Source organism: Gordionus sp. m RMFG-2023, chromosome 1 (assembly GCF_954871325.1).
Source record: "Gordionus sp. m RMFG-2023 chromosome 1, tfGorSpeb1-WG-v2, whole genome shotgun sequence".
Classification (NCBI taxonomy): Eukaryota; Metazoa; Nematomorpha; class Gordioida; order Chordodea; family Parachordodidae; genus Gordionus; species Gordionus sp. m RMFG-2023.
In genome coordinates, this window is record NC_088775.1 from 49,916,940 (window position 1) to 49,942,913 (window position 25,974).

The window sequence follows — 25,974 nt, forward strand, 5'->3', positions numbered from 1 at the left end:
TCTAAAAATTTGCATTAGGTTTACCTCATTTTTCCTCTTTTTCTGAAATCTACATTTTGTGTGCTTTTCTGAAACTTTGTAATTTTGCTTGTTTTTAATTAGCATTTTTGCATACGTGCTTATCTGTAATTCTAGGTTCTTGCGTCATTATGAGTGTTTTTATAAAATTTAGCACCATATTGGCTTTTTTGTGATTTTGTTTAATTTTGAGCACCTTTTGCATCATATATTTTTTGAAATTTTGCCCATTTTTTGCGCTTTTGTGCTTTCTTTTATTTCCTACTTTTTGCTTAGTTTCGTTATTTGCGTGCTTTTTATATCATTTTGCATATTTATTGCCTCTTAGGTAATATTAGTAAGGTCCTCTTCCTTTATGGATCGTAACTTTTGCCTTTTTCGACAAATAATTTATTGTTTGGTTTACCAATCGATATTTTCTATCCGATCTTTCAGCTGTGCGATAAACACACCCATCTTATTAGGCTTTTGATATGCCCTTCAAATTATTTTCAGAAATTATAATTAGTTTTAATTTAATGCAATTATTTAGATAACCAGTTCGCTTACCACGATCAAAATCTTGGAATACAAGTGTTCAATACTTCAAATAGAATATATAAAACTGTTGTTAATAACCAATTTTTGGTAATAATTATGGATTAAGTTAATATATTATTTTATGAAGTTCAATATAATTACTGAATATTTTTATATAATAGAAATCTTCAAACATAAACGGTTTCGATTTTTCGATGGACTTGAAGTATATCCTTTTAGAATACGATAAAAAATCGGTAAAGTTTTTTTATTTCAAAATTGTTGAAAATGTACAACACAGGTTGAGAAAATTTTTCAAAAAATATACCATTTAAATATAGATACAAATATGTTTTAAAAGAATGTATTTCAAATAGAAAAACTAAATACCTATGAAAAAAATTCGAAAAAAGTATTTATAAAAATAAATTATAGTTTTTGCAAGTCGATTTCACCACTATTAATTTTTTTTTATATTAATCTTTTTCTAAAATTCTAATAATTATGTTCAAAGAATTATTATAACATAATATAAAAAAATAGTAAAATAAAGCAAACATAACAAAACTCTATTAAATCACATATAAAATAGAAAAATTTGGATATTTCATAATTAACTTGTTGGCATACGCCAAAACGAATTACTTTCAGATTTAAATTATTGGTATATTCAGTTTTTCTTCCATTTCCCTCTTTGGGGGAAATCGCCTTATCTACCTAAATATTTTTTAAATGCCCACCTCCTTTCTCCTTACCGCTATTCGTTTATCTAAACGTTTTTTAAGTGTTTTTTTGGTTGTTATTTTTAAAAATTTTTAATCTTCATTTTTTCCCCAATAATATTTAACTAAATTTAAACTCATTAATTTTTTACCATCACCATAAAATATCGAATATTCTAAGTAGTGCTGTAAACATTACTACAAAAAAGAAACGCGTTACCGTTACTCGTTACCATTTTACAAAAAGAACGAGCGTTACCGACTTTTCAAAAAAGTAACGGGCTACTCGTTACTTAAAAAAATTAAATATTATATATAATGCAAAAATATTTATTTTTTTCCGACAATATATAATAAAATAAAACTATACAAAAAGAACATATAAGATAACATCTTTTTATAATAAAATTTTCATATATAATTATAATATGATTATGAATATACAAAAATAATATATTATAAGATAACATCTTTATGTAACAATTTTTATTTATTTTTAACAACAATTGATTTTCAAAATTTCAGATAAACATGAGCGCTTAGTACTCAACACAGCTTTCGCCGTGCTAAACACATGTTCAATTGGCGCAGAGGATGGGAGAGTGTTGTTATATTTAATAAACAAAAATTTCAATTCGGGGAATTAATTAAAAATATTCAAGGAAATATCTTTATTTTGAAAAAAGCTTGAAAGATCATCTTCATAGAGATCTTCATTCATTTCCTCATCAAAAAAAAATTTATCATTATCTGAAAAAATTCTAGTGTGTGTTAGTAAAGGAATCATGTTCTTTCTTTATCAATTTCTTTTCTCAAACTGGAAATAAGTTCCAGCATTCTTCCTTTATGACCTCTAATTTTATCCAAGGCCAATCCAATTTAAATAGTGGGTGAATTATTGCCGATAGTATATATTCATCATCATAGATGTGTTTGAATCTATTGAAAATATGATAGTCAAAATATAAATTATAAGCAATATTTGAACAATATACCTTTTATCTATGCCTTCCAGGATTAAATCAATAAGCGGCTTACAACTTAAAATTTTTTACAGCCAATTTTTTAAGTTTTGATATTATAATGGTTATAGTGGGAGTGAGATATCCCAAAGCATATTTTCTTCGCTGTCTGCCATAGCTATCGGTTCCATAACCTATAAAATCATATATATACATTTTAATTAACACTAACCATACAATATTCATCTATGAACGACTTATCGTTATCTGAAAATCTCTGTAATCCAGATTTGTCGCAAGATTCATCAAATTTTTGGTAATTCACCTTAATAAGACTATTTATTAATTTTACAGAGTTATCGAAAGAATTCCATCTTGTTATAACAGGTTTAATCAAATATCTTCCCATATTTTCCTTAAAAATGGCTGCACAGTTAGAAGATTGCCCATGTTTATTCCACAAAAGCTTACATTTAGAAAATGTAATTTTTGAAATAGTTTTATAATGAACAGAAGTGGTTGATATGAATTAAAACTCGGCTTAAATTATTAATATTAAGAATTAAAAAATAAATAAAAGTAATTTTGTAATATAATAAAATATGTTTTTCTTTTTATTGATATTTTTTAAGAAAAAATATGTAACGAGTATAGTAACGTTTTGCATTACCGTTACTCAAAAAAAGAAACGTGTTACCGTTACTCGTTACCTTTAGATGAAGAGAATGGCGTTCCTTTTCTTCAAAAAAAGGAACGTCGTTAGTAACGACGTTACTTTTAAGACGTTAATTCACAGCACTAATTCTAAGTAATATAAAAGACAAATTAAAATGATATGGTTGGTTATATTGTAAGTTATTTTATGATATTCGACTATATAAAAAATTACTTGTAATAAGCTATTATATGATTAGTTTATATATAGTAAATGTTTTAATAACCTCTTCCTTTCTTTTTTTATAGTTCATATAATTTTGTTTATAAATTATAAAAAGACCAAATATTACAATAACTACCTAATCCATAAATTTTTTGTAGTAGGGGAAACCGAGGTTATATTGTACATAAAAAAATTTATGTGCTATAATAAATAGATGTAGTAAATTTTCCAAAATGTTTAGTTTTATTCTTTACGTATATCTCTACGGAAATAATATTTAAGAAAATAATATTTTATTTTTTTATTAATTATAAAATTTAAAAAAATGAAAATTTAACCTTTATAAAAAACATCCGATGTACATCTTACCCTTTTACGGTGCTTGTCGCAGTGCTTTATTTTTAGATTTTAAAATTTTTTTTATATAAAAATGCTAATCTTAAATTAATATATGAAATTAATTGTCAAATGTTGAATTTATAAGGTTTATCTATATTATATATATCACAAAAGAACTTGCTGCAACCTAAAAACTGTCATATAATTTGCACAATTCTCTTCATATTGTCATTTGTGACGTTACCCGTCAACTCAAGGTTTCTGACGTTCTTATAAATATAGTTGAATTTTTTTTTGTTCAAAATAATCCCTGCTTAAAAAATACACACCCAGTCAAATCCTGCCCAGGGGTCGCATTTAATTAAAATTAATTTTAAGATATTAAATTACCATAAATATTATCAATATTTTTATACATGATAAAATTGAGATTACTTTATAATATTGAATTGATATTTAGTTTGAGTAACTTTTATGTAAATTTTATTAGTAAAAAAATTAAAAAGTAACTTTTAACATGCAAAAATTTAAATTCGTGATTAAAACTTTTTACGACCATATTTCTGCTACTGGAGTTGTTAAAATAAAAACATCACACTTTATGAGTTATCACTTCTATGAAATATAATAGGTCTGTTATTTTTGCACTAATTGTTATCATTGGAAGCAGTTTGGATTTATTAAGAATGAGTCTTTTAAAATTGGCTTCAAAGAAATTTAAACTTCAATTATTTTATTTTTGATGAGATCACGAATACCAAAGTAAAATAAGAGAGGACATGTGATTACTCCCCCACCCCTGCTGGATCCTTTTATCAGAGTCTATGACATGTAAGCTGAATAAAGGAGAGTTTTAATGTCACAGTATGTCTAGGAATTTAGGAGTTAAACATTTAATGAAATATTCTCGAAATTTATTATTAAAATCATTTTTAAAGTATACCTTGATAATATCAATGCTAGGAAGAGGATACTGATTATAATATGAAATTTATGCTATTTTGACTTCTCCCTTAACATTTAATATATCTAATAAATTAAGACCCTTGATTTGACCCATGGCTATTATTTTTGCTGATAATCTTCTAAATAGCCAATTGCAATGATGGATACCACCACAAAGTTTATCTCAACTACACTGGTGGTACCCACCCCATTGCAATGAGCTATTATTCATTGTTAGGATTTGATAATAGGTCTTTTAAAATACTTTACCCTTATGAGAGCAATTCTTGAATCTGCCATCTGAGGGTTTTTCCGAAAAAAAAATCATTGAGTAAAAAAGAAAATTCTGATTCCCCATCATTCTTGACGGGTTATCATCTAGTTTTTATATAATTTTATTTTTAATTTTTTCATACGTTTTTACTTTTATGGTTATAAATTATGATTTATCATGAATAAACCAATGGATTTCTAAAAAACCAGTTTTTACAATAACATTTATCAAAAAGATATAATATAAAAATAATTAACTATTGTAAAAATTCACATTTTGATAAATGTAGAAAATGAATTATATAAATTAAACAATTTATAAGAAAATAAAATAACAAAAATATTTCCGCCAGGTGAAGCATTTTTTTAAATTCAATTTGTATATTTTTTATATAACAAAAATAGTGGTTTTATTTACAACAGAATATGAATATATATTTTATAAGATAAAATGATATAAATTAAAAATTCATGTAAAAGTTTTTTTAATTATTTTGGAAGAAAAGATAAATTGATAAATTACAAAATGAAAGAAAAATTATATATAACACTATATAATTCATGAAAACATAAAAATTTATAAGAAAATAGGTAAATATGTTTTATAAAGCTTTCTTTCATCGCAAAATGATGAAATAAAATGTTTTTAATCTAGGAACTACGAGTTTAATTAATCTTTGAAAATGACTAAGGGATCATCCCGATCTAGAAAACCACATTAATAAAGTGAGGATAAAAAAATAATAGAAAAAAAAGTCAGAGATATTAATATGTATGCAAATTAAAAAAATAGTCAAAAATAATATTAATTAAAATTACTCATGATACTATATATTATAACATCCTTATTTTTGCTGAACAAAAAAGCTTTTTCATGAATTTTTAATTTATGTCATTTTATATTATAAAATATATACATTTCATTTCATAAAAACGGAGATGGAACTGCAAGTTCCCAAAAAACATATAACTATATTTTAGGATGATAATTTTAATAGTTCCTACATCAGAACACAAATAATATTATTTTTTAAAGCAAAATATTCAAATTAGAGATCTGCAAAAGTAGAAAATCGGGTTCGGGCTAGGTCGGGCCTAATATTTAAAAAAAATTGGGCCGGGTCAAATCTTGGAATTTTTTTAAATATATCAATTTTAAGTTGAATTTTTTATGTTAAATAAAAATATTTGATTTTATTTTTAGAAACTAGATGTCATATAACATATATCTTTATATTGAGTAATTATAAAAATTAATTTCTATATTTAAATAAATTCGGGCCGGGGTAAATTTTTTTTAAAAAAATCTCGGGTTCGGGCAAACCAAACATTTTTAGGACCGGACCGGAAAAACTCTTTTAAAAAAATTGGGCTAGCCCGGGCTTGAAAAATTAAACCCGATGCAGATCACTAATTCAAATTACTATTAACCACTATTTTTGATATATACAAGGGTTTCCCATTCAAAAAAGGATAAGTCCCAATCAAAAAAGGGAAAGTTTCAATCATAAAAGGAAAAGGTCCGATCAAAAAAGGAAAAGGTCCAAACAAAAAAGGAAAAGGTTCAATCAAAAAAGGAAATGGTCCAAACAAAAAAGGAAAAGTGTCAATCAAAAAAGGAAAATTCCCAAAAAGAAAGGAAAAAGTCCGATCAAAAAAGGAAAAGTGTCAAACAAAAAAGAAAAAATCAAAAAAGGAAAAGTGTCAATCGAAAAAGAAAAATTCCCAAAAGAAATGGAAAAGTGTCAATCAAAAAAGAAAAATCCCACATATAAAAGGAAAATCGTAATTTTTTTAAATTTTTTTAAATTTTTTTTAAAAAAATTATTAATTTTTCAATTTTTCTTATATTTTTATTTATTTTTGTCATTCCTTCTTATTTTATTTAACTTTTTGCGATTTCTTTACTTTATTTGTATCTTTTCTTAATTTTTTTTTCTTACTATATTTTTTCTCAATTTTTTTTCTTCTCATTTTTGATAATTCTTTTGTATTTTTAAAAATAATTTATAAATTTAGGTCCAACAATTCTTTACGTTTTTTTTTCATCTTACATATGTCGTAATTTTTAAAGGGTCATAACTATCCGGGATCTACACGGGATTCGGCATTATCACGTTTGAATCATGATATAGTCTTATTTTAAAAAGCGTTTTCGCGCGTTTCGTTTTTTAATTTTATAGTTATTCATTAATTCTCAATGTTGTTTTTTTTGGCCTTATGAAATATGATATGTCTAATATAGGGTATAAATCGATAGCTAATCAAAAGATCTATTCAACTGGAGGTCAATCTCTCCCCCGTAATGGGCGAGTCTTGGTCTGGGGGATCAGGAATATTTTTATAAACAAATTATTGATATTGGTATCAAATAAAAGCTAATTTAAATATCTTTTGACTCTAAGCATTCATTCTTGGTCTTGATGAGTATGACTTGGTCTGGGGGGTGGGTGGGGGGGGGGGTAAAAAATAAGTTTTTATGATATGGGTATCAAATAAAAGCTAATAAAAATATTCCTGTCCCCCCCCCCCCAAACCTACACCCGCCCTCTATTGATTATTATTATTACAATAAAAAAATATTTTTGTTAGCTTTTATTTGATACCCATATCAAAAAAAATTATTTTTTACACCCCACCCCCCAGACCAAGTCATACCCACCCAATGAAGACTTTTAGTCAAACGATATTAAATTTAGCTTTTAATTGATACCCATATCAAAAAAAATTATTTTTTACACCTCCCCCCCTTCACCCTCAGACCAAGTCATACCCATCCAGACCAAGAATGAAGATTTTCAGTCAAACCATATTAAAATTAGCTTTTATTTGATACCCATATCGATATTTTGTTTTGATACCACCTAGACCAGCCCATTATGGGGGAAAGATTGACTTCCAGTTGAATAGATCCTTTTATTAGCTATCGATTGATACCCTATATTAGACATATCTTATTTCATAAGGCCAAAAAAAACAACATTGAAAATTAATGAATAACAATAAAAATTAAAAAACGAAACGAAACACGTGAAAACGCTTTTTAAAATAAAACTACATCATGATTCAAATGTGATAATGCCGTATATTTCTTTATCCTTTAAAAAATTGATATTTTAAAGGGATCCCTTTAAATCCCGTGAAGATCCAGGATAGTTATGATCCCTTTAAAAATTACGATATATGTATGATAAAAATACGTAAAGAATTGTTGGACCTAAATTTATAAATTATTTTTAAAAATACAAAAGAATTACAGGGTTTCCCATCCAAAAAAGGAAAAGTGTCAAACAAAAAAGGAAAAAGTTCAATCAAAAAAGGAAAAGGTCCGATCAAAAAAGGAAAATTGTCAATCAAAAAAGGAAAAGTCCCAAAGGTTAAGGAAAAAGTCCAATCAAAAAAGGAAAAGTCTCAAACAAAAAAGGAAAAGGTTCAATCAAAAAAGGAAAAGTGTCAAACAAAAAAGGAAAAGGTCCAATCAAAAAGGAAAAGTGTCAATCGAAAAAGGAAAATTCCCAAAAGAAAAGGAAAAGGGTCAATCAAAAAAGGAAAATTCCCATTCAAAAAAGGAAAATGGTAATTTTTTAAAAAAAATATATAAACTTTTCAATTTTTCTTAAATTTATTTATTTTTTGTCATTCCTTCTTATTTTATTCCTAACTTTTTGATATTTCTTTACTTTATTTGTATCTTTTCTCAATTTATTTTTCTTACTATATCTTTTCTCTATTTCTTTTCTTCTCATTTTTGATAATTCTTTTTTTAAATTATATTATTTTTTTGGCAGACTATTTTTTACATACATATTTATAATTAAAATATTAAATTAATCGTTTGGTTATAATAAATAAATTTGAACTGTAATACCAAACGATATGTAAATTAATAAATATAATCATTTTAAAATTCTTATATTTTTAAAATTTTAATATATTCAAAACGCATTTATTCTTTTTAGCAAGTAAATAATTATTTTATAATTTAATTATCTTTTAAACTATTTTGATTTATGAAAAATAGAACGCAAATGAGGTAAATTTTATAATCTTTTTCACTTCCATTTGTTGAGTATATACTTTAAAAATAAATTTTTTTGTTTTAAAAAATAAAATTATGAAGATATGGTAAAAAGGGGAAAAAATATTAACAGTGAAACAAAAGCTCTAATAATTGACGCGTTAAAAAAAGATAGTATCAAAAATATAGCATCATGTTTTAAAGTAAGCTATAACACAGTGACAAATATTAAATACTCTCATCTCACAAATGGAATAAAATATAGCTTACCCAAAGGAGGTTCACGCGCACGCAAGAAATTAAATAAAGAGCAGGAAGAATATATATTAAATTGTATAAATTTGGAATGCACTTTATCCTTAAAAAGGTTATGTGAAATCATTAAAGAAAGATATGATGTGGAAATATCAAAAAATACGGTATCAAGGTTACTCTCAGGATTTAGGTACAGCTTTAAAAGAGTATCATTACGTTCAGTTAGAGAAAATAACGAATCAAATATAGAGATTCGCAAAGAATACGCCAATTGGTTTGTAGATGTAGCATATATGAAGGAAAAATTTATATTTATCGATGAGAGCGGGTTTTCAATATCAATGAGGCGATTATATGGATATTCCCAAATAAATAAAAAGGCAATTAAAAATGTTCAAGGAACAAAGACAATAAATTACACTATCATGGCGGCTCTCACAATTGCAGGAATATTTCGATTCGAAGTTCTTGATGGCCCTTGCAATGCTATATATTTTAGCAACTTTATAAATGAAATATTAAATCATTTTGAAGAATCTAACATGATTAATATGATTTTTGTGATGGATAATGTTCCATTTCATCACAATCATTCAATTAGGGAATCGATCGAAAGAAAAGGACATACATTGAAATATTTACCACCCTACAGTCCGTATCTTAATCCTATTGAGAATGTGTTTTTTCAATGGAAGGATTTTGTCAGAAATCAAAATCCTAGTAACGAGGAAGAATTAATTCGTTATATAGAACATGGAGAAAAAGGAATATCTGAAGAAAATGCAAAAAATTATTTTAGAAATATGGAGACATATATCCCAAAATGTAGAAGGGGAGAAAATATTAATGATTAATATAAATTTTTGTTTCGTACTATATTAAATATATATCGTAATTGTAATTAAATAATTTCATATGTAAAAAATTATAATAAAAAAATTGCTGCCAAAAATTTAGTGAAAATTAAATATACTTAAAAGAATTATCAAAAATGGGAAGAAAAAAATTGAGAAAAGATACAAATAAAATAAAGAAATCGCAAAAAGTTAGAAATAAAATAAGAAGGAATGACAAAAATAAATAAATTTAAGAAAAATTGAAAAGTTTATATATTTTTTTAAAAAAATTACGATTTTCCTTTTTTGAATTGGAATTTTCCTTTTTTGATTGACCCTTTTCCTTTTCTTTTGGGAATTTTCCTTTTTCGATTGACACTTTTCCTTTTTTGATTGGACCTTTTTCTTTTTTGTTTGACATTTTTCCTTTTTTGATTGAACCTTTTCCTTTTTTGTTTGACACTTTTCCTTTTTTGATTGGACTTTTTCCTTAACCTTTGGGACTTTTCCTATTTTGATTGACAATTTTCCTTTTTTGATTGTACTTTTTCCTTTTTTGTTTGACACTTTTCCTTTTTTGATTGAACCCTTTCCTTTTTTGATTGGAACTTTTCCTTTTTTGGATGGGAAACCTTGTATCAAAAATGAGAAGAAAAAAATTGAGAAAAAATATAGTAAGAAAAATAAATTGAGAAAAGATACAAATAAAGTAAGGAAATCGCAAAAAGTTAGAAATAAAATAAGAAGAAATGACAAAAATAAATAAAAATTATAGTTTTTTTTTAAAAAAATTTCGATTTTCCTTTTTTGAATGGGAATTTTCCTTTTTTGATTGACACTTTTCCTTTTCTTTTGGGAATTTTCCTTTTTCGATTGACACTTTTCCTTTTTTGATTAGACCTTTTCATTTTTGTTTGACTTGATCGGACTTTTTCCTTTCTTTTTGGGAATTTTCCTTTTTTGTTTGACACTTTTCCTTTTTTGTTTGGACCTTTTCCTATTTTGATTGAACCTTTCCTTTTTTGATTGGGACTTTTCATTTTTTGAATGGGTAACCTTGTAAAAATATTCAAATTAAATTTTAAAAAATGTTCCATCTTGTGGATATTCTTTTATTACTTTATTGTCTTATTATATATTATTACTATAAAAAAAATTTAATTTATATTTATATCTTTTTGAAAAATATTTTATCTTACAATTTACATTAGAGACCTGCAGGCCCGGCCCTAAACCCGGCCGTATTTTAAATTTTTTAAATATACCTGGGCCGGGCCGGGCCTAAAAAATTTTTTTTAAACATATCCGGGCCGGGCCGGGCCGGGCCTAAGATTATTAAACCCGGGCCGGGCCGGGCCTTAATATTTTTTATAAAAATTTTTACATTATGAGTTAATGGTTATAAGATTATATTATATTACAGTTATGATTAAAATAATATATTGGGTGATGGCTAACACTACCTAACACCCACAGATCGATCTAATTATTAATTTCCTGCAAATTTATTCTAAGTATTAATATATTTTTTAAAATTCATATCTAAATTTTTACAACATATTTTACCAAAACAATCAAATAAAGGAATATCTTAAAGCCCCAATATTCAAGTATTATTAATATATTTTTTTATAATTCATATCTAAATTTTTAGAATATATTTTAGCAAAACAATCAAATAAAGGAATATCACTTCTTGAAGTTTGTAACACCTTTCAAAGCGAAAAAGGAGAAATAAAATTGATTTTACTTAATATAAAGCATTTTTTAATTGAAAAATTTATTTTACACAAGTATCATTTTATTTCTCTTTTTCTCTGTCCCAAATTCAAGCAATTACGTATGTAGTCAGGGGCAGATCGCAAGATGACGGAAAACTATATAAAAGATTATATTAAATTACAAGAGGCTCAGGAAGTAAATGAAATACCATCGACCAGTCAAATTACGACTGTTAAACAAACTGAATCGTTTTATGACAAATGGGGCGATGGTAATTCTGTTAATATGTCAATACCCGATGATGAATATTATAATTACATAAATAAAAAAATAGATGAAACATTTAAGGTGGATAATTTGTTAGAGTGGTGGGCGGCTCATCAAAGCGAATTTCCAATTTTAGCAAAATTGGCAATTCCTGCTTCAAGTGCAAGCTGTGAGTGGAATTTTTCTACTACTGGAAGAATTCTTGAAGAAAGAAGAAGTAATCTTCAACCTGAAAAGGTAGATATGTTTCTCTTTCTTCATGATAATTTGTGAATTTTTAATATCTTTCTTGAGTATAGGGTTTCGTCAATCATGCTGGTTTTTTACTTTGCAAACTGTCAAATATTTATTGCATTTATTATATTTACCTTGAGTCATAAAAGTTTTTAATCCAACATTTTTCATTATTCTTTTTTACAATATTATATAATACAATTATCTTCTTTTGTTAAAAATTTATATTATAAAATAAATTATATTAATATTGTGCAATTAGATTATATTTTCAAAATACTATTTATTATACATGCATTTTTTTTAATAGCGATTTATTTTTATTTTATAAATTAAATAGTAAATTAAATACAATATATTATATTCTCAAAATATTTTCCATTTTTATAAATTAAATATTAGTTTTATTTTTTTTTAAATGCAATATAAAATATAGTATATGCTCAAAATATTATTACCATTTTTATGAATATTAGTTTTATTTTTATAAATGCAATATAAAATATAGTATATGCTCAAAATATCCATTTTTATAAATAACAGTTTTATAATTTTTATAAATTCAATATAATATTCTCAAAATATTAGCTTTTTACATGTATTTTTTAAATAATAAGCGATAATATTCGCTGAAAAATATGGTAAAATACCTCATAGGTGAATTTTTGTATATACCAGGTCGAATATAATTTTAAAAAATTCCGAAGCCTTAATTTTTTAAATCCGGGCCGGGCCGGGCCGTAAAAAATTTTTTTTAAAAATATCCGGGCCGGGCCGTTAAAAATTTTTTTAAAAAATTTCCGGGCCGGGCCTAAAAAATTTAAAACCGGGCCGGGTCTGGCCGTGCAAATGGTACCTCTGCAGGTCTCTGATTTACATTTATATGCGATTTATATTAAAAAAATCATAAATATAAAATATTTAACGTTAAAATCATTTTAAACCTTATTAAAAAAAGGTTGCTGTTTGTTTTTACAACATTATAGAATTTAGTGTTAAGCAGTTTACGGTAATATAAGTCTATGATTATAATAAAATTTAGCCATAACATAAATAAAAATTAAAACATTTTTATAATTTTAAATATATTTTGGAATAATAAAATACTTCGTTCACTGCATTTTTTTTTATATTTCATGTAATTTGATATAAGTCACAAATTAACCAAAGATATAATATAAATATAAAAAAAATATTTTATAAGTATACATTACCAGTTTAAACTAACCTTGTTTCAAGCCCCACTAAATAACATCTAAACATAAATGTTCATAAAACTTTTTGTTATTTGCTATAAAATTTAAATTATTTATTAATATCTTGCACAAAATTTCCAAATTTGACAATATTTATTTATCATATAAAATTCATTTGATCAATTATTTAAAAATACTATTTTTTGTATAGATGCACACCATTATGATCTATATTATATAAAATTTAAATGTCCTAGCATCTTAAAAATGGGATTAAATAGTTTGGCATACCTCACAGTTTAACTAGCCGCGGTCTCCCCTACACAAAAAGTTACATTAAAAAAATATTCATTCATTAATTAATATGATAAAATAAATTATTTATATAGATATTTCGATTCAGCTATTCAGCTAAATATCTAATATATGACGTAGAAGATGGGTATGATACAAACAAATTCATGATAAATAATAATTATATATTATTTTAAAAAAAGTCAAGTGAACGCTCTAGGTCCTCAATACCCATCACAAGATATAGATGTAAATTTGCGATGCATTATCTGGTCTCCTGAAGGACATGCTTTAGTAAAATATTTACTTATTTTCAATTTATTGCATGTTTAACAATTTAATTTATCGGTGTTATTATAAAAGTTCATGCATAAGTAGGGTAAACCGGGAATAAATGGCCTCAGAGAAAATGGTTAAAATATGTATTAACCAAAACTCTATTTATTTTGTTGGAAAAAATTAAATTACAATATATAATAAAATTAATGTTTAATAATGCTATCAAATATATATTATAATAATATGTTATTACAAGGTAAGTTATAATAATAGTTTTAAAAAATATAATATTTATAAATCACAATTATATAAAGTCATCAATTCTTGTTATTTTTTATTGATTTAGATTTAAGTTTCCTTTTAGCGTTAACATTATAATAGCAGCAAAATGGCCAAAGTCTATCCTATGCATAGGATATTCAATTAGGGGGTTTCGGATATTGAAAAAATAAAACTGAGATAGTTATATTTTAGATAGTTATATTTTACTATGTTTATGGCTAATCTTTGGCAGATAGAATCCCTCGTTGGGATTCTTGGTCCTAGCAGAGATCCGTTTTCCCAGCTATTTAAGGAAGGCCAGGGCACGAGAGCCGAACGACGTTAGAGTAGTGGCGATTAATGGTAAGAATGTATAATTAGCGGGAAGAGATGGCGAATATTTATTCGCCTCGGCATCTAGTATGGCATCTCTATTTATATTGGAAGGGGCAAGAGGATCGATGCATGAGAAATCCCAGGTTAGGAATTTCCCCCTCTTCCAAGAGATCATAGTCGAACCATCGGGCCGCTTACCATCGGAATTGTAAAGGCCAGTAGGTTCGAGGGTTGATGGGATGTCGGCAGATTTTAAGGCCCTGGCAATGGTATCATTGCATTTTGAATGCCTAATGAATTTGCCTCTACAGTGCTTGCAGTGTAGAGAGTGACGGCCTTTGGAGTTGAGACGTTTGACAGAGGATACAGTGATAAGGCATTACCATATCGCAATTAAGTCTAAGACCGATGGCGTGACGTAGTTCATAATTGCTTAGGAGCTGGTCAAGGTTTCGCGATAGGAAAGTCTCAAGAAATTCGTATCCACTACCTGCGGAAATGGAGAAGTGTAGAGAATGGTCCTCTGGTTAGCTCCTCGATTTAAGGAATGCAACGGAGTTACCAACTAGAGGTTTATCCCAATTCTTAGTGGACTATGGAGGATCGACTAATTAGAGGGACTTCCATAGATCAATTGCCTGTAGGAGTAAGGGGTCAGGAAGTTTTGTGAGTGTTTGTTTGATGGGCTCGAAGGACAAGGAGGATATGAACGCACTAACGGAAAGTAGGGAAGGTGACCTTATGACAATGGCGCCGGATTTGGTTGGTAAGTTAGCCTGTAACCATGATAATTCCCCAAATTTAAGATTTAGTATATCTTCTGTAAGGCGTTTAATCTTCAGTTCGTGTGTAGCGAGGTTGACGTCATATTGAAAGATCCGTGACGATCGGAGTGTATATCTTGGAATTAGAAAGTAGTTCTTTAATAAGAAGAAAGCTTGGTGAGCTTGGAGGAGAGATAGAGTATCGCGCATAAGGGATATCTCTCATAAAATATCAGCAAAGAACTTGATAAAGGACTCGTCTTTACCTACTGGAGATCCGAGATTTAAAGCGTTCAATGGTGTATGATTGAACATAGTGTCATGGTTAAGATCGATGATCCCAAGAGGGCAATATTCGCTTTTGTCTTGATTGACTCGAATTCGCAAACTTTTCTCGCTGGATTTTATTATATGAATTGCCTTCATAACATCAATAGGTGGGCCGCCTAGTATACCATCGTCGATATACCAGTTATAAAGATTTAGCTTGCATTGGTCATTAATGCCTCGTATTAGACTATTAATGCCCAGACAGAACAAAAAAAGGAACCTAGAGGGTCACCTTTTGTATCCCATCGCAAGAAGGAATCAATCTATCTCCGAAATGAAGATGCGAGGGATTAGCATAACAATCGAAGATAAATTGTGAGTATTCTGGGTAGAGGGTAAGAATAGGATTTAGAAAAGCTCCAAGCCTTGGAGAATTAAAGGCGTTCGAGAAGTCTATTTTGACTAAGATATCGTTGGTGAGGTCCGTTTGCAGATACATCCGAATTTAATATCAATGTATGGCCAATCGGTTTATAGAATAAAATTAAAATCAAATCTCTATCCATTATAGTTCTCGAGAATATTGTTAAATGGCTCAATTTCAGCCGATTTTTAAAAATGAGTAACACAATCGAGATTTCTCTTTGTAACTCTTGTGTCAGCCATGAGCCAAATCTTCAATTTTGCATAATATCTGGATAAAATATTAAGTTAGCCATTTTTAAAAATCGGTTCAAATTAGTGCTGTAAAATCGAACGTGTTCTCGTTCAACGTTCATTGGCAAAAATCGAACACGTTCACGTTCGTTCAAAATTTTATGATATATATTTTTTTAACCGTGTTTATCCCAATTGTTACCAATACCCTCGGCATGTTCGGAAGTGTTGCTCTCAATTTCATCAAAACTATTGGAAAAAAATGAGGCAGATCTCAGGGGACCCCAATGAAGGATTTTACTTTCGCCACCCAATTTTTTTAAGCATTCACTCTTCTCTAGAATGATTTGTTCCCTTTTTTTTAAAAATTTTTTTTTTTTACTCTTTTATACATACATATTTTTTAATTCATTTTTAATATATTATTAGTTTTTATATATATATTTTTTTAATTATAATTCGTAAATGAAAAATTTGTGAAATTTGTTATTTAAATAAAGTATCTCATCCATTAAAAATAAAAAAATAAAATAAATGTCTTATATTTTTTAAAACTATATATTAGCCATGTTAAATAATAATATAGTTTTATTTTGATAATATAATTATAAATACAATATAATATAGCAAATAAAAAGATTTTTTATTTATAAACTTAATAATTTTTAATAATTATTTAAAAATTTTCTTCTGATAGACAGGAACGAATGGCAGTTAATACGGCATTAACTATACTAAAAACGCGATCTACAGGGGCAGATGAGGGGATTGCGGTATTAAATTTAATAAACATCCCTTTTAACGTGGGGAATTTATTAAAAACATTTATTGTTTTGTTCCTTGCTTCAAAAAATTGAGATATGCCATCATCCTCTACTTCCTCGTCAAAAAAAAGGCTATATCGAAATTAACCGTTCTTGCATTATCATTTCTAGGGTTTTCAATGCATTTTCCCAATAACGCTATAAGTTTACTTTTAATAGGTTTGTTCTGTGAAAGTTGTATCCATGGCCATTGAAGCTTGAATACTGGATGTATAATTGCAGAAAGAACATATTGATCTTCATATATATCTTCAAATCTTTAAAAAAATGAAATATATGTAATTAATTTAATAGATAGTTTAATACCTTTTATCAATCCCATTTAATACTGCGTCTATCAAAGGTTGGGCATATTTGAGGTCCCTAATTTTATTTAATTTTAAAATAACTATCTTATTATTGGGGTCAAATAGCCCAAATGCATTTTTTCGTCAAATTTAATAATTTTACTTAATTATATTGTATAAAATAAAATAATTAATATTACAATCAAATGTCGTTTTAAATTGTAACCAATATTTGACACTAATATAATACTTTTTGGGCTCATTTTACACTTGGTAAGTATTAAATTAGTTCCTTCAATATAGGATGTTACTGTAAAATATTTATCATATTTGGTTATGGTAATATTAATTCATCTGATTTTGAATTTTCTGAATCAGAAAATGATGATGAAATAATAATATCCATGATTATGCTAATCTAGTAAATTAAAATATAAACTATAATATTCAGATTAATAAACTATAATAATGACGTAATAAAAAAAGTGAAATGTTAAAAAGGAAAAACAGCTGATTATAAAATATAAAAATATTTTCTTAAAAAATTCGGATTAATATTAAATTTTTCAAATAAATAAAAATAAAAAGTGTTTATAAAATTGAACGAACGTTAAATTCGAACGCGTTCGTCATAAAAAACGAACTTCGTTCACTAACGCGTTCAGTTCGTTTACAACACTAGTTCAAATCAATCTGTCTAACAACACTATTTTCGATCTACATAATTTAATGTAAAAAATATTTTGGGGCTAGTCATCTCAGGCAAGATGTTCAATGATCATTTAAAAAATAATTAACACTAATATTAAAAATAACATTATTGAATCACTCGACAAATTTTGTAGTTTCCATTTTATTACATATATTTTAATTGATAAAAATTAACAGATGTATAATTTTGAATATATTTATTATATTAAAAGAAATTTGTAAATATAACATCATTATTCGTAGATTTTTTTATGTTTGAATTTATTTTAAAAGAAAAAAAAGGAATATCAATGTAAATTAATTATAAGGTATCACCATTAGCGGCAATACATCTTTAAATATATTTTTTTATAATTAAATTTAAGATACCTTTATATAAATGTTACCGCGAATGACGGATCAAATTTTTTGGGATACTGTGAAAATATCGCAATGATATCACTACTATATATCACTGTTTACCGTATATACTACGATAAATTTAAAAATAATTTATATGATCCCAACTCAGCACTGTAGAAATTTAACACTTAAACAAATTATTGAATTAAGACCCTACAAAAAATACCTCAATTTTAGAAATAGGTTTAAATTCTTAAGGAGCAAAGTTAAGAATGTTCCTATTAGAGGTTTAAATTATTTTGAAAATTGAGGTATTTTTGTATGGTGGTTGTCCAGTGTCTTTTTGGGGGACTTTTGTCAGGATTATTCAGGTCTTTTATCCAGGACATTTCTATATGTCCATTATTCCTTAATCTTAAAGACATTTATAATAAGATTATATTCAAATTTATAAATTTAACTGATTTAAAATATAGAATTAAAATTTCAATGATCGAACACAATTTTGTTGTTTTAAATTTTATTGTAACCTAATACCATTCAATATATCTTCGATCTAGAATTAGAGTGATCTACTTGCAATTTTAATATTTTTGAGTAAGGATTAAGAAATGGATTTTAATTGATTAATTTCTAATAAATATATAAATAAATATTTAAAATATGAATTTTTAGATATGTTAGAGCACTGTCAATTTCAGGCTATTTTCATAATTTTTGCTATCTATTTATGATATTATCATATTTTATAATCACTTGTTGAACACAAATTTAAAAAAAATTACGATAAAGTATGCAAGGAAAAGATTATTAATTAAGTATTGGCATAATTTTTTATTCAGCTAATTATTATTTCTAAGAATAAATTAGAATCACAGTCAGCCTGCCGAATTTGGGCTCTTGTAACAGGTTACTCCCTAATTTGACCAAAATCTTGAGTCCCAATTAAATTCAGACTAACTTCTATTGGAAAATGCCTTGATAAATTGGATAACTTTCTACTAAAAAGTAAGCAGATTTTTAATTTTTTGTCCCTTTGCGCAAAAACTTCCATAAAGTGGGCAATTCATAAGTTTAGCTTGCTCCATTTGCATTTTTATTTTATCAAATAAAATTTTTCAGGCTATCATTTGGAAGTAATATTATGAATTACTTTTCAATTCTTTACTAAGTCTTTTTACATTTGAATCTAAACTTTCGAATCGTTTTTCACAGTTTTGATAATTTTACACGTGAACTATATATTAATTATGGTAACTAATCTTAAACACAATTTTATAAAAAGATTATAATTAATAAATTACTTTACTAAGATTTAAGAAAATTGAATAAAGAGTTCAATATGATACTAAACACAATTTTATTGTTTTAGAGTATTCTATATATATAAATCAATATATGTTAAAGTATAAAATTAAGGCATATATCATGTATATAAATAGCAAATAAATAAATCAACATCTAGCACACTTAGAATGATCCCATTCTATATACTTAGTTGATTTAAGCCATTCTTGTCCTTTCCTACTTTGGAATACTCTTTCTAGCATATTATACTGACAATCCTCTTTATTATTATTTTCTATTTCTTCTCATTGGGTTTAATTATACTTTTTACTAATATGTATTTGTATAGTGACGATGTTAATATTTCTGATCTTTTTCTATTACTGTCTGTTTATTGGACAAGGTTTTATTAATTGTGGATCAAAATTACTTTATTCCAAAATTTGTCATTCATTTATTTTCATTAGCACTTTAAAACGAATGAATAAATTTGCTATGGCTACTCAACACCAGATCAATCTGTGCATTTATAAATTATTTTTAAATTAGTTAGCGTCAATGTGTTATTTTCGGCAATGTACACATTGCCTGATTTTTTTAGGCAATGTGTTACGGTGGTAGGCAGGGTGAATTAGTTATTTAGAATGTATTATTTTTGTAATATTATATTATTAATAATATTTTATTTATTATTAATAATTTTTTAAGATTATTATTTTACTTAATTTATAGATAATATAAATATAATATTTTTATAAAATGATTTTTGATCGCTAATTTTTAATATTATTTTTTACGTATTTTTTTCTGATATATCTTTTGATCGCTAATTTTTAATATTATTTTTAAATATTTTTTAAGATTATTTTTTAAGATTATTTTTTACGTATTTTTTTCTGATATATATTTTGATCGCTAATTTTTAAGATTATTTTTTACGTATTTTTTTCTGATATATCTTTTGATCGCTAATTTTTAATATTATTTTTAAATATTTTTTAAGATTTTTACGTATTTTTTTCTGATATATCTTTTGATCGCTAATTTTTAATATTATTTTTAAATATTTTTAAGATTATTTTTTACGTATTTTTTTCTGATATATCTTTTGATCGCTAATTTTTAATATTATTTCTAAGATTATTTTTTACGTATTTTTTTCTGATATATCTTTTGATCGCTAATTTTAATATAATTTTTAAGATTATTTTTTACGTATTTTTTTCGGATATATCTTTTGATCGCTAATTTTTAATATTATTTTTAAATATTTTTTAAGATTATTTTTTACGTATTTTTTTCTGATATATCTTTTGATCGCTAATTTTTAATATTCTTTTTAAATATTTTTTAAGATTATTTTTTACGTATCTTTTTCTCTCTTTTGATCGCTAATTGAGTTTTTTTAAAGTAAATAGGTAAAAATATGTTTTGTAAACATGTTAAATTAATATTTCAGTTAAATTGTACTATAGAAAAGTGACAATTGTCATAATCGATATTTTTTAACTTCTTTGAGTTTTTTTAAAGTAAATAGGGGAAAATATGTTTTGTAAACATGTTAAATTAATATTTCATTTAAGTGTACTATAGAAAAGTGACAATGGCATAATCGTTATTTTTGAACTTTTTTTAGTTTTTTTAAGGAAATAGGTAAAAATATGTTTTGTAAACATGTTAAATTAATATTTCAGTGAAAGTGAACTATGGAAAAGTGACAGTTGTCATAATCGATATTTTTGAACTTTTTTGAGTTTTTTTAAAGTAAATAGGTAAAAATATGTTTTGTAAACATGTTAAATTAATATTTCAGTTAAAGTGTACTATAGAAAAGTGACAATTGTCATAATCGTTATTTTTGAACTTTTTTGAATTTTTTTAAAGTAAATAGGTAAAAATATATATTGTAAACAAGATAAATTAAAATTTCAGTTAAGATGTACCATAGAAAAGTGACAATTGTCATAATCGTTATTTTTGAACTTTTCTGAATTTTTTTAAAGTAAATAGGTAAAATATATATATTGTAAACAAGTTAAATTAAAATTTCAGTGAAGATATACCATAGAAAAGTGACAATTGTCATAATCGTTATTTTTGAACTTTTCTGAATTTTTTTAAATTAAATATCTAAAAATATATATTGTAAACAAGTTAAATTAAAATTTCAGTGAAGATACATAGAAAAGTGACAATTGTCATAATCGTTATTTTTGAACTATTTTGAATTTTTTTAAAGTAAATAGGTAAAAATATATATTGTAAACAAGATAAATTAAAATTTCAGTGAAGTGTTAAATTAATTTCAGTGAAGTTGTATCTTAGAAAAATGACAATTGTCATAATCGTTATTTTTGAACTTTTTTAAAATAAATAGCGAAAAATATAACTCTATAAAAATTTCGGTGAGATTTATTATGATTGTGTTAATGACTAAAATAATAAAAAATTCTACTATTATAATTAAACTTTACTCTTCACAGCAATCAGAAAGTTTTTAACATAATGTATAATAGCTCGCAGAATATAATTAAGCATTTTTTAAATTAATTTACTTTTTCTAAATATGTTTACTCGGAAATATTAAATTTTTCAAATACGAACGTTAAATTCGAAACCCCCTCCCCCCCCCCCCCCCGTTTATACGCTAGAAAATAAATTACTAATTTATTTTACGGCTAAATTTTTTGTCAAAATACATTTTTATGCCATATTCTTAACAGAAATCTGGTAGCAAGCCTTCCCTATAAGATCTTGCAAAATTTTGTCTCTTGAAAATATAAAAAACAACATTTTTATTAATTTTTATTTTCACAATATAAATATAAAACAATCATTTTTTATTTTCAACAATATAAATATAAAATAATCATATTTTATTTTCACAATATAAATATAAAACAATTATTTATTTTGGCATGTATTATTTGTAAAATGACAATGAGAATTGCAAGACACATTAGACGCCTTGCATTTACACCTATTTGTCATGCAATTTTGTTTACATTGACAATGTTTAAAACCTTGACCAGATCCTATAAGATATGCCAACCATTGTTCTAAAGGTATAATGATTAGGTGGCACATCTCCAATGTTAATGAAATTATTTTTTGCTAGGTCTGATAAATATCCGCGACTAGTTCCTAATTTATAAAATCCTTCTGTGGATTTATCCGTAATTACTGCCAACAACATTTCGTGATCCAGTCTCCCTTGATCGACAGATGGAATTGGCAATAATACGGAATCACCTATTTCTCCAGGTTTTAGTTTTTTATCGCTAGCCCTTTTCATTCTTTTAGCTTGCACAATTAGACCATCTTTCGAAATTTGCCTAATTTTGTTGATCGCATTAATATGTTCTTGAATAGTATCGTCTTCGGTAGCTATAAATAATATTTGAATAATTTTTTAAAAAAATATGATTATGTAAAAAATTAGATGGCGAAAATTGAAATGTAATGTACGATTCTAAAGAAATATAGAAGAAAAATTTTAAATATTTTCTCATCATATAAAATAAAAAGCTCGCCGATAATTTCTCCCCCATTATCTTTAGATTAACAAAATTAGTTTTCAAAAAAAGTATTATATAAACTTGGGATATAATGATTCATTTTCCCAATTTATCAAGTATTTATGTTCAATATTGCAAAAAATTAATTCTTACTTCAAGAAAGCGCGCTAAAACATCTAATATATTCAAATGAATTAGATAATAAGGGTATTTAAAAAAATATATAAAATTTCATGAATATTTTTCTTTAGGTTTTTCAATTGGCCCAGCGCTGAAATTCAACTTCCGTCAATTACGTTATCACAATTTTTAAATTAATAAATTATAACTTACTTATAAAAAATAGATATTCAGACGATTATTACATAATTCATTTTGTAAAAATGTTTTTATGAAATTTTTATGTTTTAGGTCCCATCGATGAAATAAACTCAGAATCAGGGTCAGAAATAATGAATACAATCTGCCATTATAAACAAAATTGCATGACAAATAGATGTAAATGCAAGGCGTCTAATGTGTCTTGTAATTCTCAGTGTCATTTTATAAATAATATATGCAAAAATAAATGATTATTATATTTATATTTTGAAAATAAAAAATGATTATTTTATATTTATATTGAATTATATTGAAAATAAAAAATGTGTTTTTTTTATTGTCAAAAGATAAAATCTTGCAAAATCATATAGAAAAGGCTTGCTACCAGATTTTTGGTAAGAATATGGCGTAAAAATGTATTTTAACATAAAATATTTTAGCGTATAAACGGGGGGGGGGGAGTAAAAATCCCGACCCATTTGGTAAATATTATTTAAAAATTATAAACTATTTACCCATATGAAAAAACTAAAAATGTGTATATGATGTCATAAAAATAATAAGAAAATATTAAAAATAACGACCTTAAAAAATTTGTGAGAAATTTTTAAAAAAGGAGTATAAGTCTAATAAAATTTAAAATATAAACTGGCCAAAGGCCTTCAAAGAGGGAGTCTAACATTATTTTATTAAATTATGTAAAAAAATTACCCAAAGGTTTTCAACCTCTAGCAAAAATCTTAGATACACTTGTAATGTTTTGCATATAATTAGTTATTGTTTAAAATATTCCAATAAACTTGTAATTTTAGATAGTTCATTAAAGTGAACAAATATCTAAAATATATTTATTTATAGATTTTTAATAAATATGTCAAAGATATTATAGTTAGTTGATATACAAAATAACCTATATTTAGTAAACATATTTTGAAAAAGTAAATTAATTTAAAATTAATTATACATATGCGAGCTATTATTCATTATGTTAAAAACCTTTCTGATTGCTGTGAAGAGTAAAGTTTAATTATAATAGTGGAATTTTTTATTATTTTAGTCATATACCGAAATTTTTATATCTAGAGTTTTTATAAAATCAAGGAACGATTTGCAGGAAAAAAACTCATCATTAATTTTGATTATAATAATTAAAAGCGAATTAAGGAATTTTGTTTATAACTATATGACAATTGTCACTTTTATATGGTATATCTTCACTGAAATTTTAATTAAACTTGTTTACAATATTTTTACCTATTTACTTTACAAAAATTCAAAAAAGTTCAAAAATAACGATTATGACAATTGTCACTTTTCTATGGTACATCTTCACTGAATTTTAATTTAACTTGTTTACAATATATATTTTTAGCTATTTATTTTAAAAAAATTCAGAAAAGTTCAAAAATAACGATTATGACAATTGTCACTTTTCTATGGTACATCTTCACTGAAATTTTAATTTATCTTGTTTACAATATATATTTTTACCTATTTACTTTAAAAAAATTCAAAAAAGTTCAAAAATAACGATTATGACAATTGTCACTTTTCTGTACATCTTCACTGAAGTTTTAATTTAACTTGTTTACAATATATATTTTTACTTATTTACTTTAAAAAAATTCAAAATAGTTCAAAAATAACGATTATGATAATTGTCACTTTTCTGTACATCTTCACTGAAGTTTTAATTTAACTTGTTTACAATATATATTTTTACTTATTTACTTTAAAAAAATTCAAAATAGTTCAAAAATAACGATTATGACAATTGTCACTTTTCTATGGTACATCTTCACTGAAATTTTAATTTAACTTGTTTACAATATATATTTTTAGCTATTTATTTTAATAAAATTCAGAAAAGTTCAAAAATAACGATTATGACAATTGTCACTTTTCTGTACATCTTCACTGAAGTTTTAATTTAACTTGTTTACAATATATATTTTTACTTATTTACTTTAAAAAAATTCAAAATAGTTCAAAAATAACGATTATGACAATTGTCACTTTTCTATGGTACATCTTCACTGAAATTTTAATTATACTTGTTTACAATATATATTTTTAGCTATTTATTTTAAAAAAATTCAGAAAAGTTCAAAAATAACGATTATGACAATTGTCACTTTTCTATGGTACATCTTCACTGAAATTTTAATTTAACTTGTTTACAATATATATTTTTACCTATTTACTTTAAAAAAATTCAAAAAAGTTCAAAAATAACGATTATGACAATTGTCACTTTTCTATGGTACATCTTCACTGAAATTTTAATTTATCTTGTTTACAATATATATTTCTACCTATTTACTTTAAAAAAACTCAAAAAATTTCAAAAATAACGATTATGACAATTCCCTTTTCTATGGTACATCTTAACTGAAATTTTAATATAACATGTTTACAAAACATATTTTTACCTAAACAGAAAAAAAAGTACTATTTTAAAAATCCTTTAAAAAAAATATATATTCAAAAATATTTATGATTAAAAGATGTACCAGAAAAAAAGTACGTAAAAAATTAAAATATTGATATTTACGATCAAAGATGTATCAGATAAAAAGTACCTAAAAAATTTATATATAAAAAATCATATAAAAAATCATTTAAAAAATTTATTTT

General features: G+C 25.2%; 1 protein-coding gene across 1 annotated transcript in view; it reads left to right on the forward strand.

Moving 5' to 3' along the window:
- Window positions 1-25,974, forward strand: part of LOC135926883 (prolyl endopeptidase FAP-like) — a 77,917-nt gene that overhangs the window by 25,466 nt on the left and 26,477 nt on the right. The window contains exons 4-7 of the mRNA XM_065462817.1: window positions 551-645; window positions 720-794; window positions 13,576-13,628; window positions 13,684-13,774. Of these exons, the coding sequence (XP_065318889.1) occupies window positions 551-645; window positions 720-794; window positions 13,576-13,628; window positions 13,684-13,774 (314 nt within the window). The remainder of the gene's footprint in view (window positions 1-550; window positions 646-719; window positions 795-13,575; window positions 13,629-13,683; window positions 13,775-25,974) is intronic.